The sequence below is a fragment of the Moschus berezovskii genome, chromosome 22 (genome assembly GCF_049115385.1).
Source record: "Moschus berezovskii isolate FMDL1 chromosome 22, NW_MosBer_1.0, whole genome shotgun sequence".
Lineage (NCBI taxonomy): Eukaryota > Metazoa > Chordata > Mammalia > Artiodactyla > Moschidae > Moschus > Moschus berezovskii.
Window position 1 is genome coordinate 9,149,276 of NC_142481.1, and position 14,466 is coordinate 9,163,741.

A 14,466-nucleotide genomic window follows, 5' to 3' on the forward strand; every position below is an offset into this window, starting at 1 on the left:
AAAAGCTGGAAAAAGTCTTAAGAAGGAAAAAGAATCCCCTGGAATTCCGCACCCAAGAGACTCTGAGATTAGTTCAGTGAACCGCAGCATGGATGCGGGCAGATCCTGTTTGCTTTATTCCACAAAAGAGCAGAACACAAACACATTCCGGTTATTACACACGCTTCCGACCCTGGGTAATGACTGCAGAGGTTGGCCTCCCTCCCCAGAGTGGTCCGCCCGCCTCACAGCCATTACCACGCTTCCTTCCATTCTGCACAGCCCTCTGACCAACCTGTCTCTACATTGTTTTTTCCCCAAACTTCCGGCTGTTTCCTTCGGGCATGCTCCCAAGAGTGCAATCAGTGGGTCAAAAGGTAAGAATATGCATGAGGAGTCTTTGGCAGATTGCAAGTTTCCTACTTTTTTTTTTCCCCAACCACTTTTGTTTTTTCCCTAACGTTATTATAATAACCAACACTCCTCTAGGGCTTACTCTGTCCCAGGCGCTTTTTCTAAGCACTTTTATGTACAGACTGCATCCTTAGAATAACCCGCACTTGCAGACGGGGACTCTGGGGCACAGAGAGGTGGAGTAACCTTCACAAGGTCACACAGCTAGTAGGTAAGGGAGCTGGGATGTAAAACCAGAAACTGGCTCCCGAGTCCCCGCTCCTAACCACATTTAAGGTTGCTGCCTGCAGGTGGGGTTTTTTTTTTTTGGCTGCACTGGGTCTTAGCAGAAGCATGTGGGATCTAGTTTGCGACCCAGGACCGAAACCATGTCCCCTGCGTTGGCAGTGCGGAATCGAACCTACCGAACCACCAGTAGGGCAGTGGTAAAGGATGGAGGTAAGTCCCTAGTAGCCAAAGCTTTAGAAGCAACTCACGGCCCCTCTGCAGCATCGGTGTACTATCATTTACTCAGTCATCACCCAGCTGGTGGATTAATTCCATTTTTATACCACAATCGGTCAGATACAGGCTCTGTGGTACTGGAAGCTTTTTACAATTGGGGGACTCACTGTAGGAAAAATAGCAAGTTACAAGTTCAAAACGAGGTGGAGGACCTTGAAAGGGACTAGTGCAAGTAACTGGCCTTGAACCTAAGCTTCACCAGCATCACGCTAAATCCCTATGTATTTTTTCCCAGTAATTATTAGGAAGATTTTCAGACAGTAAAGGCAAGGGAGTTTTCCTGGGACTGCCACCTAGATTCTATCATATTTCCCTGAGCTTGTTTGAAATCGAAACTAGATATCTATCCCTCCCTGATCTGTCCCCCATTCCCCTTTACTGTTTTATTCATTTCAAAAGAACTTGCAGATCACAGGGTATCACTGCAGCTTGCAAATCGTTTAACTAGAGTTCAGCATTGTCTTTCCTTTTAATGTAAAAACCAGAAGCGAAAATGTAATTCACATGCAGGAAAACCCACAAGTGTCTTTGTTGCCGACCCTGGGTTTTTTCTTTTTTTGCACACGGGAACACACACATTCCCCAGGGCCATTAAACAGAACTTCCTGAGGACTCAGCATTTGCCCTCGGGTAGCTGAGACCACTCCACTCCCAGGTGTCCCAGTATCTGGCAGATGCTCTGCTGGCCATCTAGGGACATTAACAATCTCCTCCCTTCCTCCCTCCCCAGGATGGACTTGCTGGGGCTTAAGGCTTTATCAGATGTGGCTTTCATTTTCACTTCAACTTACCCTCTTCTGACCCCTCCTGTATATACACACAGAGTTGTCTTCTTGTCTGTACAACACTCCTTTCTATTTTTAAGATGGCAGAAGGGGAGGAACAGCAGAAACCCTTAAATCATGATGTAGGGGGAAGGGGGAGGCTCTGACGTTAGTCTCTCCCTTCAGCCATTTGTTTTATAAATTGCCAGCTCTATTTTTATAAACATCTTGTCCTGGAGCAACCTGCCTAAAGGCTGTGGTTAAAAATTTTTTTAAAAAAGAGGAAGACTAAAGGAAAACCATAAGCAATAAACACTTCTGGCAAGATACCACACATGGTGTCAAAACGAAGAGCCTGGGAGAAATGTCTGTAGCATGGACGATGGTCTTCAGGTCCATAATAATCAAGCAGCTACTACAGATAAACAACAGCCCAAGAGGAAACAGTCCAAAGGTTTGGAGAGGCGTGGAAGAAATTGCCAGTGATCATTTGAAAAGATGCTCAACCTTCCTGGTAATCACACAATACACCGTAAAAATTCATGAGGCCATACAGTAGTAGAGCCATGAGCAAGAAGGGGGTTCCTAGGCTGCTGGAGGGCAAACATCAGCACAGCCCATGCAGAGAGCAATCTGGCTGAACCCAAACGGCCTTTTGCTTTCCCTGCAGCCCAGAGATCCACTCACAGGCACTCTTCCCATAAACTCACGTGGCACACAGGCATCCCCTTCCAGCCTCACCAGGAGTAACATTGGCCTGGGTGAGCGGAATTCTTATAGCTGTGAAAACAATAAAGATGCAGCCTACACAGATGCAAACTTCCCCAACGTGCGTATAGGGCAAACTAGAGAACCACGTAACATGATCCTATCCAAAATGCAGAAAAATGAAAGACTTCTACTTTCTGACACCCGTGTACATAATTTAATAGACTCACACAGGGTACATGATGTAGCCATTCACAGCAAACCGCAGAGAAAGCTAGCTACCTGTGCAAAGAGGTTTGGGATAGAGGGCAAAGGTCAAGGGCGATATTCACCCTTTCTCTAGTATATTAATGAACCACAGTGACGACTTACAGTGAGACCACAACGCTTTACTACTTGTAGAATAAAGATTTGAAAAAGTCCTTTACGGTTGGGGGAGTGAGAGAATTAACCCTACTGATGCACATCAGTTTCCTCACTTTTAAAAGGGGGACAGATCATTCCTGCCCTCCTGAACTGGTGGCTGGACAAGGAGGGACAGGCAGGCAGCGATTGTCAGCTGCTGCTCCGGCCCATGTGACAGGGGTGCTCTCAAGGTCTGCCTCTCCACCACTGGATAACCACCCCCCGCATCAGAAACCTAAGTGCATGCAGCCCACACCACAGGCCTGTCTCCTCTGCCGGCTGGGCCCCGCCCTGGTTTCCCACCAGGCTTCGGTGGAGAAAAGGTCCTGGCACCCACATCCCCACGTGCTAAGCAGGGTGGGCAGGGGAAGCAGCTGCCCCTGGGAGGGAGACGAGTCACGAGTCACGCACAGCGAGGCCTGAGGTGTTGGTTAGGAGGTACTTTATTGTGGGGTGGGGGCTCCGGTGTCTCTTGGCAGCTACAACCTGGGGACAGAGGGGAGGCTGAGGGAAGACCAGGGAAGGGGCCGGACATCCTGTCCACGTGACACCCTTGTTCTGGTGTGGGCCCTCCCATGTCCCCTGGGGTGCCCTCCCTGGCCCAACGGCTCTGGTGGGCTGAGCCTCTCCTGGGCTTGGTTAAGGCAGCATTGCTGCAGCCCCAGCCACGGTGACTGGGTCTAGCAAGGGCCCCGGGACCGGCTGGAGACCCCTGGGGAGAGGGGGAGCCACTCACTGGATCTCTCGGAACGCCCGCTTCTCCACCAGTTTCACTTTGTACTTGCGCTTGAACCTGGAGGAGGGAGGAGACAGCAGTCAGTGGCCACCAGCCCACCCCGGCGGGAAGGTCCCAGAGGCCCGCCCCCACTGTGGCCCTGGCCCTTACTTGGCTCGCTCCCGAGGCTCGATCATGTTCCTCCTCTGGAAGCTCTTGAACCGGTCACGGAGGATGTTGCCCTCGGGCTGTGGGACATGGAGAGGCCTCAGTGCGCGCCTGGCAGAAACCCTCCGGCCCTGACCTCTTCACGGGGGCCAGTGCGGGGTCAGCCTTGCAGTCCCCCCATGAGCCAAGGCGCCCAGTATGGACTCATGTACACCAGGAACTCGGCCTGGTCCTGAGCTCGTGGGGTGACAGGTTCTGACCCGTGGACCAGCCCTGAGGAGGCGGCTGGAGAAGTGGGAATGGGCGGGGCCGGCAGTGGGGCTTGGAGGGTCAGAGGGAGAAGGGTGCAGGGCGGCCCGCTGCCCGGATCCGCGAGGCAGGCGGGACCACACAGGGCCCGTGGACGTGCGAGGAGCTGGGTTTTCTCCCAGGGGCACCAGGGAGCCACAGCAGCTTCTGAGTGAGGGAAGAACAGGCTCTGCTCTGAGCTTTAGGGAGTCTCCTCTGGGACCAAAGACACGGAGGGTGGGGCTTGGAAGACCAGGGACAGCCCAGGAGAAAAGACCTTCTGAGGGTCCCAGGCTCCAACCATCGCATCACCTGGCCCGTCACCCTGCGGGATCCCGTGCCCTCAGCCCCCAGGCATTAGCCCAACTGGCTCCACCTGGGGGTAGCCATGATGTCGCCCACAGTCCCTGGCGGACACGGGGAGCAAGGATGGGTGTCATCACTGGGCACGGCGCCTCCCCTTCAGCACCCTGGCCGGACAAGTACCTTCAGGGTCCTGAGCGAGTCAGAGAGCTCTGAGCTGAGCTGCACGTCGATGTCGGGGTCCTGGTACCTAGAGGACATGGGGCGGGGTGTCCAGGGGGTAAGCCCAGCCCAGCACAGAGGACCTGGGGCCAAGCCCGGGAACCACAGGCCCAGCAGTGAGGGTTCGAGAACCTGGGGCTTTGGGGAAAGAGGGTCTCCCAGGAGAAGACCAGGCTGGGCAAATGTAGGAAGGTGCCCTACATTTGGGGACTCCTCCCGGCCTCCCGGGGAGACCCTGGGCCAGGCCTCACTTGAGCCGTCCCAGCCGCCGGGGCTTGTCCGCCTCCGCCAGCCGCTTTGCCTGCCGCTGCTCCCGCCGCCGGGCCAGCTCCGCCAGTCGCCGCGCCACCTGCACCTTGATCCCCCGCAGCCTGAAGAGCTCCTGGTGCCGGAGGCGGGCAGCCCGCACCGCAGCCTGCTGCGTCCTCTGCGGGGACATGCAGGGTCAGGGGCCCGGCCAGACACCACCCCACCCTGGCCACCTGCTGCCAGGTCCCAGGCGTGCCACCACGGTGACTGCTGAGCCCACCTTCCTGACCCGTTTGTCTCTACGGTTCACGCACCCTTCCCCAGCCCTCACCCCGAACATCAGCCACATGGCGGCAGGGGCTTGACCTGGAGTGTTCCCCGCTGTGTCCTCCGAGAGGAGGGCGGGAACTAGTCCTCCGCTGACCAAGTGGCTTCAGGGATCCCAAACGGCCCCAAAAGACAGGCTGTGAGCCTGGGAGAAGCAGGCCAGGGCCCGCGGTGCTCACCAGCATCCGGGCGGCCTTCTCCCGCCGCCGCTGCTGCTCCGTCTTCTTCTCCAGGGCAGCCAGTCGGCTGGGCGCGGGCGAAGCCTCCCCTCCTGGGGCCGGGTCTCCCGCCTTGGGCCCCTCGTCCTGGCCCTCGCCCGGCTCACCCTCCCCGTCCGACTCCTCTAGCAGCCCCTGGCACATCTCCCGGAAGGCAGACTCCTGGGGAGAGAGGGCGGGTCAGGTGCTGGGCAGGGGGCGGCTCAAGGGGGCGGGGCAGGCGGCGAGGGCGGGTCTGCGCTCACCTGGGTGGCGGCCTGCTCCGAGGCTGGCAGGGCCAGCTGCCGCTCCAGCTTCTCGGCTGCCTTCTCGCGCTGCAGCTCCACCTCGTGGGCCGCCCAGAGCAGGTTCTGGGAGAGGATGGGGACACAGGTGAGGACCCAGACCCGGGGTCCCTCTCCTCGAGTCACAGACCTGGCCCTCCCACCTCCCACCTGCACCCCGACCCTGGTGCCCAGTCCCCCTGCGCTGGCTCAGGCTCTGCTTCTCACCCTGGCCTCCCTGCAGCAGCCAAGGGGCTTCAAATTCTTAACCTCACACCTGCTCTGCCCGTTCTTTTCAAGGACGGTCTACACTTTATAAACTGTAAAGCTGTACACCCATGAAGCCCCCAGTACATGGAAATTCCTAAGACAGGACAGAGCAGGGGCTGTCCAAGACCAGGGAAGACAGGGCATTGGTGGGGGTGACGGCTGAGCGGCATGAGACTTCTCTCCGGGGTGACGAAAATGGTATAAAACTGATTGTGCGACGGCTGCACAACCTTGGATATACCTTACACCACTGAACTGTGCCCTCTAAGTGGGCAAATCACAACGGCCTGGGAATCAGATCTCAATTATTTTTTAAAAAAAGAGAAAGACTATCTGATCTCTCCGTGAGTAACAGCCTTAGCGAGCAGCCTCATCCTCTCCAAGTTCAGCACGGGTTTGCTCCCAGAGATGCCACTCCCCAGGTGAGGGCCGCGGCCCCCGCCAAATCGGCTATGATCTGTCTCCCAATAAACAACCCTGGGTGGCATTCATGGAGCATCTGTGTCCGCTAGCGACCTGGGTTTCTCCCGGAAAATCTGTGCTCCCCAACGGCAGGGCTCTGTCCTTTCTGCTCCTGACATCTGTGCCTAACAGACACCTATGAAACGAACCGCGACACTCGCCGCCAGCTTCTCTGGCTGCTGAACTGCCTTTGCCAACCCACAAGGCTCACACGGTCACGTGGTTTGCTGCTAACGGTTGAAGGCCTCTTGTGTTTATGTCTGAAACATGCCACGGTCTCCCTCATCTCTGGGCCTTTGCATATGCTGTTCCCTCTCTCTGGAACACCATATCCTCTCTCACCACAGCAAACTGCCCCCAGCCCCAGTGTTGATGCCCCCTCCTTCAGGAAGCCCTCCCTGATTCCCAAGGCTGGATCTGATGCTCCCTCCGTGCCCCTCCACCCCAGCCCTGCCCACTGTGTGACATCATGGTCCAGGAAGAGGTCTGTCTGCCCGGCAAGACTGTGATCCCTGGGAGCACATGCTGACACACTGGCCAAGGAGAGGCCTGGCGGGGCAGGCGGCCAGCATACCTGGTGGTCCTCAAAGGTTGGATTGTACGAGGCTCCCGCGGGCGTCACCTCCACGGCAGGCGCCTGGGAGGGCTTGGTGTGCAGATGCTGTGGCCGCTGGAGGAAGACAACACCAAGGCTGGGTGAGGCCCGGGAGTCCCACGACTCAAGCTCCCGCAGGCACCAGTGCTGGGACCCCAGGCCCGGGCGGCAGCAGAGGCCTCAGCACAACCCACGGCCTTCAAGCTGCGAGGGGCCTGTAGCATCTGAACAATGCAGAGAGGGACCAGCAGCCCAGGGACGGTGTCCCAGGACAAGCAGGAGCTCTGCCTGTCTCTCCTGAAGAGGTGGGCACTTGCAGAACCGTGCAGCACAGTCATCAGGCCGCCACCGCAACCAGCAGCCGTGGTGGGCAGAGCACGCAGCTGACGAGGGGCCCCGGGGGCTTGGGACAGGCACAGAGGCTCAGCCGGCAGCCATGGTGGGCAGAGGGCACGAGGGTCCCTGTCAGCAGAGCGCGCGGCTGACGAGGGCCGGCAGGCCCTCAGAGCAGGGCCCCCGGGGGCTTGGGACAGGCACAGAGGCTCAGCCGGCAGCCATGGTGGGCAGAGGGCACAAGGGTCCCTGTCAGCAGAGGGCGCGGCTGACGAGGGCCGGCAGACCCTCAGAGCGGGGCCCCCGGGGGCTTGGGACAAAGGCACAGAGGCTCAGCCGGCAGCCATGGTGGGCAGAGGGCACAAGGGCCCCTGTCAGCAGAGGGCACGGCTGACGAGGGGCCCCCGGGAGCTTGTGACAAAGGCACAGAGGCTCAGCCGAAACCCGCCCGTGGGTTTCTAACAACCCCCGAGCAGCCACCCCCCAGCCAGAGCCCCCGTGTCCACGCGCAGTTGGCGTCCACCCCAGCGAAAGCCTGGGGGTCACCAGGTTGCCCCTCCCCAGCCCCCACTGCCCACCAGGCTTGGTGCTTCTGCCTGAGGACTTTTCCTGGGTCACCCCCCACTCCTCTCCATGCCGGGGTGCCTGCCCCACCACAACACCACCTCCGCAGAGCGCCCCACGACACCACCACGCTCCTGTGCAGAAGCACTTGAGATAAAGCTCGCAGCCTGAACTGGGCGCCCCGCTGCCTTCTCCTCCCCGCCGGCTAGCCCCGCGGGCCTGCCCTCCCCTGGAGGCTCCACCCCTCCACCTCCAAAGGCTCCTTCACTACCCCAGGGCTCCAACCCATTCACAGCATCTTAGTTCCCCGTGACGGTTTCCCTCGGCTCCCTAAAAAACGTCCTGCCACTCTGCTTCCTCCCTTGGAGGCAGCAAACTCGTGGCCTGGCTCCAGCCTGTGCGTTCGCAGTCCTAGGATGCTCGGGCTCTAACACGGCATCTCTATGGCCCCATCCTCTGACCCCTAGCTCCGAGGACGCCCTGCTGATGAACTCTCACCTTAACGCCTTTCTTCTTGGTCTGCTCCAGGAAAAACTCATCCTGGCCTTCCAAGGGCTGGTCCAGAGGGTCTGTGGAGGCAGCGAGGGGCGGGTGCTGGGACCCTGTGGCCCCAAGGGGCTCCCTCTGCCCCCGCCTTCAGGAAGATGGCACCGAAGTACTTATGCCAAAGGGGCCAAGAAAGGACTGATTCTCAGACCCCAAAGGGCTTCGCACGCCAGGCAAGAGAGCACATGAGCGGGGTCCAGCAAGCAGAACAGACCCAAGGCCAAGGGACAGGCGTCAGCCCACCCGGAAAGCAGAGCAGGCACGAGGACAGGGGCCACCTGGAGAGAGCTGACTGTGGAGACCCTCAGTGACACCCGCAGGGCCCTGAGGTCGCGGCCCAGCCCAGAGCACCGCGCCTGGCGGCACCGACACTCACTGCCTTTGGCCCAGAGGTCGTAGAAGGGCCGCTGGACGGTGTCCTGGGGCCCAGGCTTGGCTCTGGCCGCTGGGGGGTTGAGGAGCCGGGCCTGCGCCCTGCGCACCTCCCCGGGCAGCTTGCCCTGCTTCGCCAGCCTCTCCCATAGCTGCTCCTTCCGCTTGAGCTTCCTGGCATTGGGAACCTGGTGGGCGAGGACGCTGGGTGGGGGAGAAGCGGCATGGAGTGGTGGGTGAGTCGGTCCCTGCCCCTCAGACACCCCCAGCACCTCCTCCCTCCCTGAGGGGCCTCCTCAGGCTCCTCCTACTCCTCACTTGGTCCAGCAGCTTCAGAGCCCCCCTCCCACACCTGTCTCCCTGCTGAGCTCCAGACTCGACACCACCACAGCCTCAGGGAACTCACATGTTGCTTCAAAATCAACCTCGGCCTCCTCCCATCCCCCACCCCATCACCCATCCACCCCCTCCCACTCCTTCAGGGTCAGTCACTAAGCCCTGCCAGACCCTGCTTCCCACTGGGGCGCCCACCCATCCCTGCCCTCCAGCCCCAAAGCCCTTGGGCAGGTCTAGGCTCTTCTTTGCCTGCCCCAGCCTGGCCCCAGCCTCACTGCCTCCAGTCTGTCCTCCAAAGCCCCTAATCCGACCCCATCTTCACCAGTTCCCTTCACCTGTTACCCTCTTTCCCTAGAATTCCTTCAGGGCCAAGAAGTGAGTAGGGGCCCCACAGAAGGGCACGAGGCCAGACCTGGGGGAGGTGGGGGAGGGATGGAAGGTCTGGGGGGTCAGGGGACACTCACTCTTTGGGAGCAGGGACCTTGGAGGTGTTCTCTAGGATGAGGTCGCTCCGGAGGGGCTTCTTGAGAAGCAGTGACCTCTTCTGGCCTTTGGTCCTCTTCTTGTTTAGTTCTGGGGGTGGCAGAGAGCAGAGAGTCAACACTTCAGGCCTCCTCACTACCCAAGAGGGACTTCCTGCCCTTCCCAACCGCCCCCCTCCCCACTGGAGCCATCAGACCTGCAGGCCCCAGGCTCCCACCTGAGGAAAGAGGCCCCCAAGGGCAGGGCCAAAGCTGTGACCACCCACCACACCCATTTCCTGGGCCAGCTGGAGGCAGCCCTGTGCTGGGGACCCAGACCCACAGCCCTGCAGACAAGGGGCTTCCTGAGGCAGCAGAGAAGTGGCCACAGAACCTTCAATACTAAAAAGTAAGCAAGTGATGAGATGACATGAGGCCCAGGGAGCTGGATTCAGGACGGACCCAAGACCATTGATTCTCAGCACGGGGCCACTTCCCGCCTTTACTTCTTTTTTTTTTTTTTTCATTTTAACTAGACATTAAACAGTTTACTTCTTGTGAAAACTAAACAAAGGAGAATGCAAATATTAAAGACATTAAATTTCAAGCTATATACATTCAGTTCAAAAGCTTAACAAAAAGACAGATTTTAAAATGTGATCTTTAACTCTATTTTCTCAGCGATATTGATATATTGAGTTGTGGATTTCAACCAAACACAAAAAGTTTCAGATGGAAAACAACCCCTTGGTTCAGCGAGGGTGTGCAATGACTCCTGGCAGTGATACCAATTTTTTTTTTTTTAAGACTGATTTATTTTTTATTTTTATTTTTTGGCTGCACTGGGTCTTCATTGCTGCAAAGGGCTTTCTATAGTTTCTGGTGAGCAGGGGCTCACTCTTTCATTACACTACACAGGCTTCCCCTTGTGGTGGCTTCTCTTGCTGTGGAGCATGGGCTCTAGAGCGCTGGCTCAGTAGTGGCACACGGGCTTAGCTACTCCATGGCATGTGGTATCTTCCTGGACCAGGGATTGAGCTGGTGTCCCTTGCATTGCTGGACCACCAGGGAAGCCCTTGCATTTCTTTTAGACTTATTGTATTTGTATATATCCAGCTTCTATTTACCATACTTTGAACATTGGTGGTGGTTTAGTCATTAAGTCACGTCTGACTCTTGCGACCCCATGGACTGTAGCCTGCCAGGCTCCTTTGTCCATGGATTCTCCAGGCAAGAGTACTGGAGTAGGTTGCCATTTCCTTCTCCATGGGATCTTCCTGACCCAGGAATCGAACCCAGATCTCCTGCTTTGCAGGCAGATTCTTTACTAAGAGGGAACTTTGAACATGAAATGTTTTCAACTCTAAGGCTTCTCTTCACTAAACTAAATGATTCCCATTGTATCTAGTTTTTTTTTTTTTATCTATAACTTTTTTTTTCTTTTTTTTATTTTACAATATTATATTGGTTGGTTTTGCCATACATTGACATGAATTCGCCCCAGGTGTACATGAGTTCCCCCGCCTTTACTTCTGAAGCATAGTAAGAACTCCAGGATAAGATATACTGGGACAGAATCTGTATCCTTCCATCAGCTACGAACCACTTGGCTCCTATGCAGCCAAAAGAATGTTTTATGCCTACCCTAGAGGTCAGGTGAAGACATGATTACAGCAGACCAATGAACAACACGCGTTTGAACTCATACCCAGACTTGCTCCAATACTAAATACTATGAGAATCCAGAGATATAACACCGAGGATAGAGTTGATCACAAATTATATGCGAATCTTCAACCATGTGGGAAAGTCAGTGCCCTGAACCCCTGTTCAAGGGTCTGTTGCATTTCAAGATCCCACAGCAGTGATCACCTGTGAAAGCATGCAATCGCTGTCACATCTATAACTACTTCCTTGCCTGTTCACCAAGGCAGCTCCCTGCCGGACCCTTCAGTTCACAGAACAAATCTCACTTCCATAAAAGCCGACTTCTTTAATAACTCTTTCTTACCTGCTCAAAGACTCCACCCACCCACCGAAGAGGGCCCTTCATTTCCCTTAGACCAGATCCCCTGACTGATCTCATACTTGCTCATAAAGGGTACCCTCTTGTAACAGCAGCCCGGTGTTTTGCTTGTTAAAGCTATTGGCTTTCCAATTAAAACGCACCTCTTAGTTTTTCTATCCTCTCCTTAAAAAAGGCCCCTTATTCTTTATCTTTCAACATATTGAGAGTAAACCCTGCTACTCACTGAAGCAAACCCTAACCTGCTTCTCCTCCGTTTGTTTTAGCAGGTCCCAACCCTGTACTTTGACAAGTTAAAGCAAGCAGGCCAAGACAAGTTTCTCACCAACTCATTCGAGTTGATCCTTCTGTTCTCCTACTAAAACAGTTCTGATTCCTTACAAGGCCTTAGCCTGCTTTTCTGCAAACTAAAGGAGACCTCCTAAGTTATGTCGTATTTACTCATCAAGGCAGATCCCTCCTGGCTGCTTCTTTAGGCACTGAGATCTCTGTGAAACTTCAGAAAGAAAATGAGTTATTTAGGTTAGTCCTTAACTTGCTTTCTGCTCATTTCAGGTCCTCTGGTTTATAGCAGAGACCCTTTTCTGATAGTGTTTGCCATCCAAGCCACGCCGTTTTTTGGAGGCCAAGGTGGCCTAGGTAAAGACTAATCGCCATACATCGCCACTGAAACCCTTCCTCACCTTTATCCTTGAAGCCAGTGTCCACGAAGAAAAGCTTCTCATCGGGGGCCTCTGCTATCAAGCCACTGGGAGATGGAAATGCAGAATGTCAGCCACAGATGGGAGGGGGCTGCGGAAGGAGCAGGTTTAACCTCTCAGGGCCAGGTTTTCTTATGACGGTCATCCAACCACGCACGAACTGCCTGGAGTCCCCTCCAGGCCAGGGTCCCTCCGTCCAATTGGCAGAATTTACTACGTAAAACGCACTAAACTACGGTGGGTCGTTGGACGCACTGACATCAGGAAAACTATCCGCGGTTTGCCTGGGAGTCTCCTATCTGGGAACCTGATAAAGTCTCCCAGCCTCCCGCCCAGTCCCCGGCCCACCTGCTGGGTTTCTTCGGCAGTGCCCCAACAGGCGCTCCCAGCCGCCGGAACTAACCCCAGGCAGCGGCCTCCCACCCCGCCACACAGAACCTGGTCCTGCTGCCGGAAGTCCGGCCCTACGCACCCGCTCGTGCGCTCCTGCAAACGCACGTCCTCCAAGAACTGATCGACTTCCAGTCCCAGAGGCTCTTGAGCGAGCCGCCGCCAGCCTCGCTTCTTATTTCTTGGACCTCGCCGCCGCCTCCTCAGCGCTGGATCCACTGACGTGGGCCGCAGCCCCAAGAAGCCGGTATCGGCCTCGCTTTTCGAGCACTGCCCAGCACCACCACCATTACTTCCTGCCGCCATCTTGTTAAAGAAAGAGCCAGGCCGCCGACACCCGGAAATCCGGTTTGGGGCATGCGCGCGCCGAAATCCTGCCCCTTCTCGTGACGTACTTCCGCTGACCGCCATCTTGGTAGGGCTGCTGGAGCCACAAAGAGGCGTGAAGGCTGCCATCTTGGTAAAGGATAAATGGCTCCTCCCTCTTCTGCACATTCTGTCCGGGCCCGGGTCGTAGGTTCCGGGTTCTAACCCTAGGCGAAATACCTTTCCCGACAGCCTAGAAGTACTTTTTTAATCTGAATATTTTTAATGTGCTGAACTTTTTTTTAAAGTCTAGTTTTCTTAATAAAGTAGTCAGAGGGACGTCCCTGGCTGTCCAGTGGTTAAGACTCTGCGCTTCCACTGCGGGACGTAGTGGGGAACTTAAGATACCCCACATGCCCTGCTGTGCAGCCAAAAAAAAGAACTGTCAGGGCAGATTCGGCGCAAAACACATTCCAATCTCAGAAAGTTTGACCTGTCAATGTTCCAATCCTAGAATCTTGGAAATTGAAGCGCTTTCAGAAGTCGAGGTTGGGAGCACAGAACGTTATGTATGCATGCCGTAAGCCAAATGTTAGCAACATAAAATATTAGAACCCTAGAAGCGCAGGCTGAGAATACTGTTTCATCTGCCTCATAGGTTATTCTGGAGATTAAACAAGGTAATATATACAAAGCCCTTAAGATGGAGCTAAACGTTAGCTATTGTTACTGCCTTGCCCCCTGAGACTTCATCTTATAATTAACAAATCTAGTCTGTTTACAAATAAGGAAGGAAGCTCAGAGGCCCTGGGGCCCTGGCATGCATCCATAGGGATCCAGAGCCTCATAAACGCACAGAGAGGGAAAACGCCACTCAGGGATTCACACCGCAGCACTTGTCATGGGAAAGGTGACGGGCCCCTGAGTTGTGGCCCTGGAGACCCGCTTACCCATCACCGGGGACTGGGCCGGGGGGGGGGGGGGGGGGTGGGCAGTGTGAGAAGTGGGGGTGTGGTCACCGACTCGCCAGCCTAGCTCTCGAGTGTCCGCCAGGGGGCGCCAGGAGCCGCGCCACGGGGCGCGCGTGGGCGGGGAAGGCGCGAGGACAGCGTGTCCCCAGGCGCCGTGGGTGTGGCCTGGGTGTGAGTTCGCGGAACCGGGAGCTGGGTCCGCTGCGTTGCGGAGGCCCGAGCCCCCGGGTTTGAGCCAGCGCGTGCGCACACTTGGTGTTCCTGATGGGCAGCATCACCGCCTCTCCTCCGGGAGCCCCCTGGTGTTAGGAGTCAAGAGCTGTGTACCCAGGTTGCGTGGGTGGACGTTGGAGGAGAGGGAGGAGGGCAGGGGTGCACACACACGCGCGCACACACACATGCGCACACACAAAACCCTACGCCCCAGGGCTTGGTTCCCAGGCTCCCACGGCAGGAGGTAGGAGGGAGGGATGTCCCAGAGGGAGGGCCCCAGAGCAACTTTTCTACGGAAAATATGTCGGTCTGGCCCCCAGCCCAGGCCTGAGTCATCAGGCTCCCGATGCATTGAGTCATGGCCTCCACCTCCGCCCCTGAGAGCTTGGAGGG

At 56.3% G+C, this 14,466-nt stretch overlaps 1 protein-coding gene and 1 non-coding gene across 2 annotated transcripts; both read right to left on the reverse strand.

The window, feature by feature from the left end:
* Positions 1-3,199: 3,199 nt before the first annotated feature.
* On the reverse strand, positions 3,200-12,906 carry NOP53 (NOP53 ribosome biogenesis factor). The gene is made up of 13 exons (XM_055411734.2): positions 12,666-12,906; positions 12,176-12,240; positions 9,470-9,578; positions 8,674-8,873; positions 8,250-8,320; positions 6,834-6,929; positions 5,510-5,614; positions 5,226-5,426; positions 4,722-4,897; positions 4,432-4,498; positions 3,661-3,737; positions 3,511-3,567; positions 3,200-3,260 (listed from the first exon to the last, which is right to left on the reverse strand). Exons 1-13 carry the CDS (start codon positions 12,887-12,889, stop codon positions 3,254-3,256), a joined length of 1,455 nt encoding a protein of 484 aa, XP_055267709.2. The 5' UTR covers positions 12,890-12,906; the 3' UTR covers positions 3,200-3,253.
* LOC129547382 (small nucleolar RNA SNORD23) lies at positions 4,284-4,394 on the reverse strand. The gene has a single exon (XR_008684059.2). It is a non-coding gene; the product is annotated as a small nucleolar RNA SNORD23 (small nucleolar RNA).
* Positions 12,907-14,466: the final 1,560 nt, after the last annotated feature.

Bases quoted from the DNA above. Each gene is read 5' to 3' on its own strand.
- NOP53 (XM_055411734.2), bottom strand. From the start codon at position 12,889: ATGGCGGCAGGAAGTAATGGTGGTGGTGCTGGGCAGTGCTCGAAAAGC. The intron at 12,241-12,665 runs GTGCGTAGGGCC...TCCATCTCCCAG, and splicing joins TTGCAGGAGCGCACGAGCGG to TGGCTTGATAGCAGAGGCCC. The intron at 6,930-8,249 runs GTGAGAGTTCAT...GTCTTCCTCCAG, and splicing joins CCAAGAAGAAAGGCGTTAAG to CGGCCACAGCATCTGCACAC.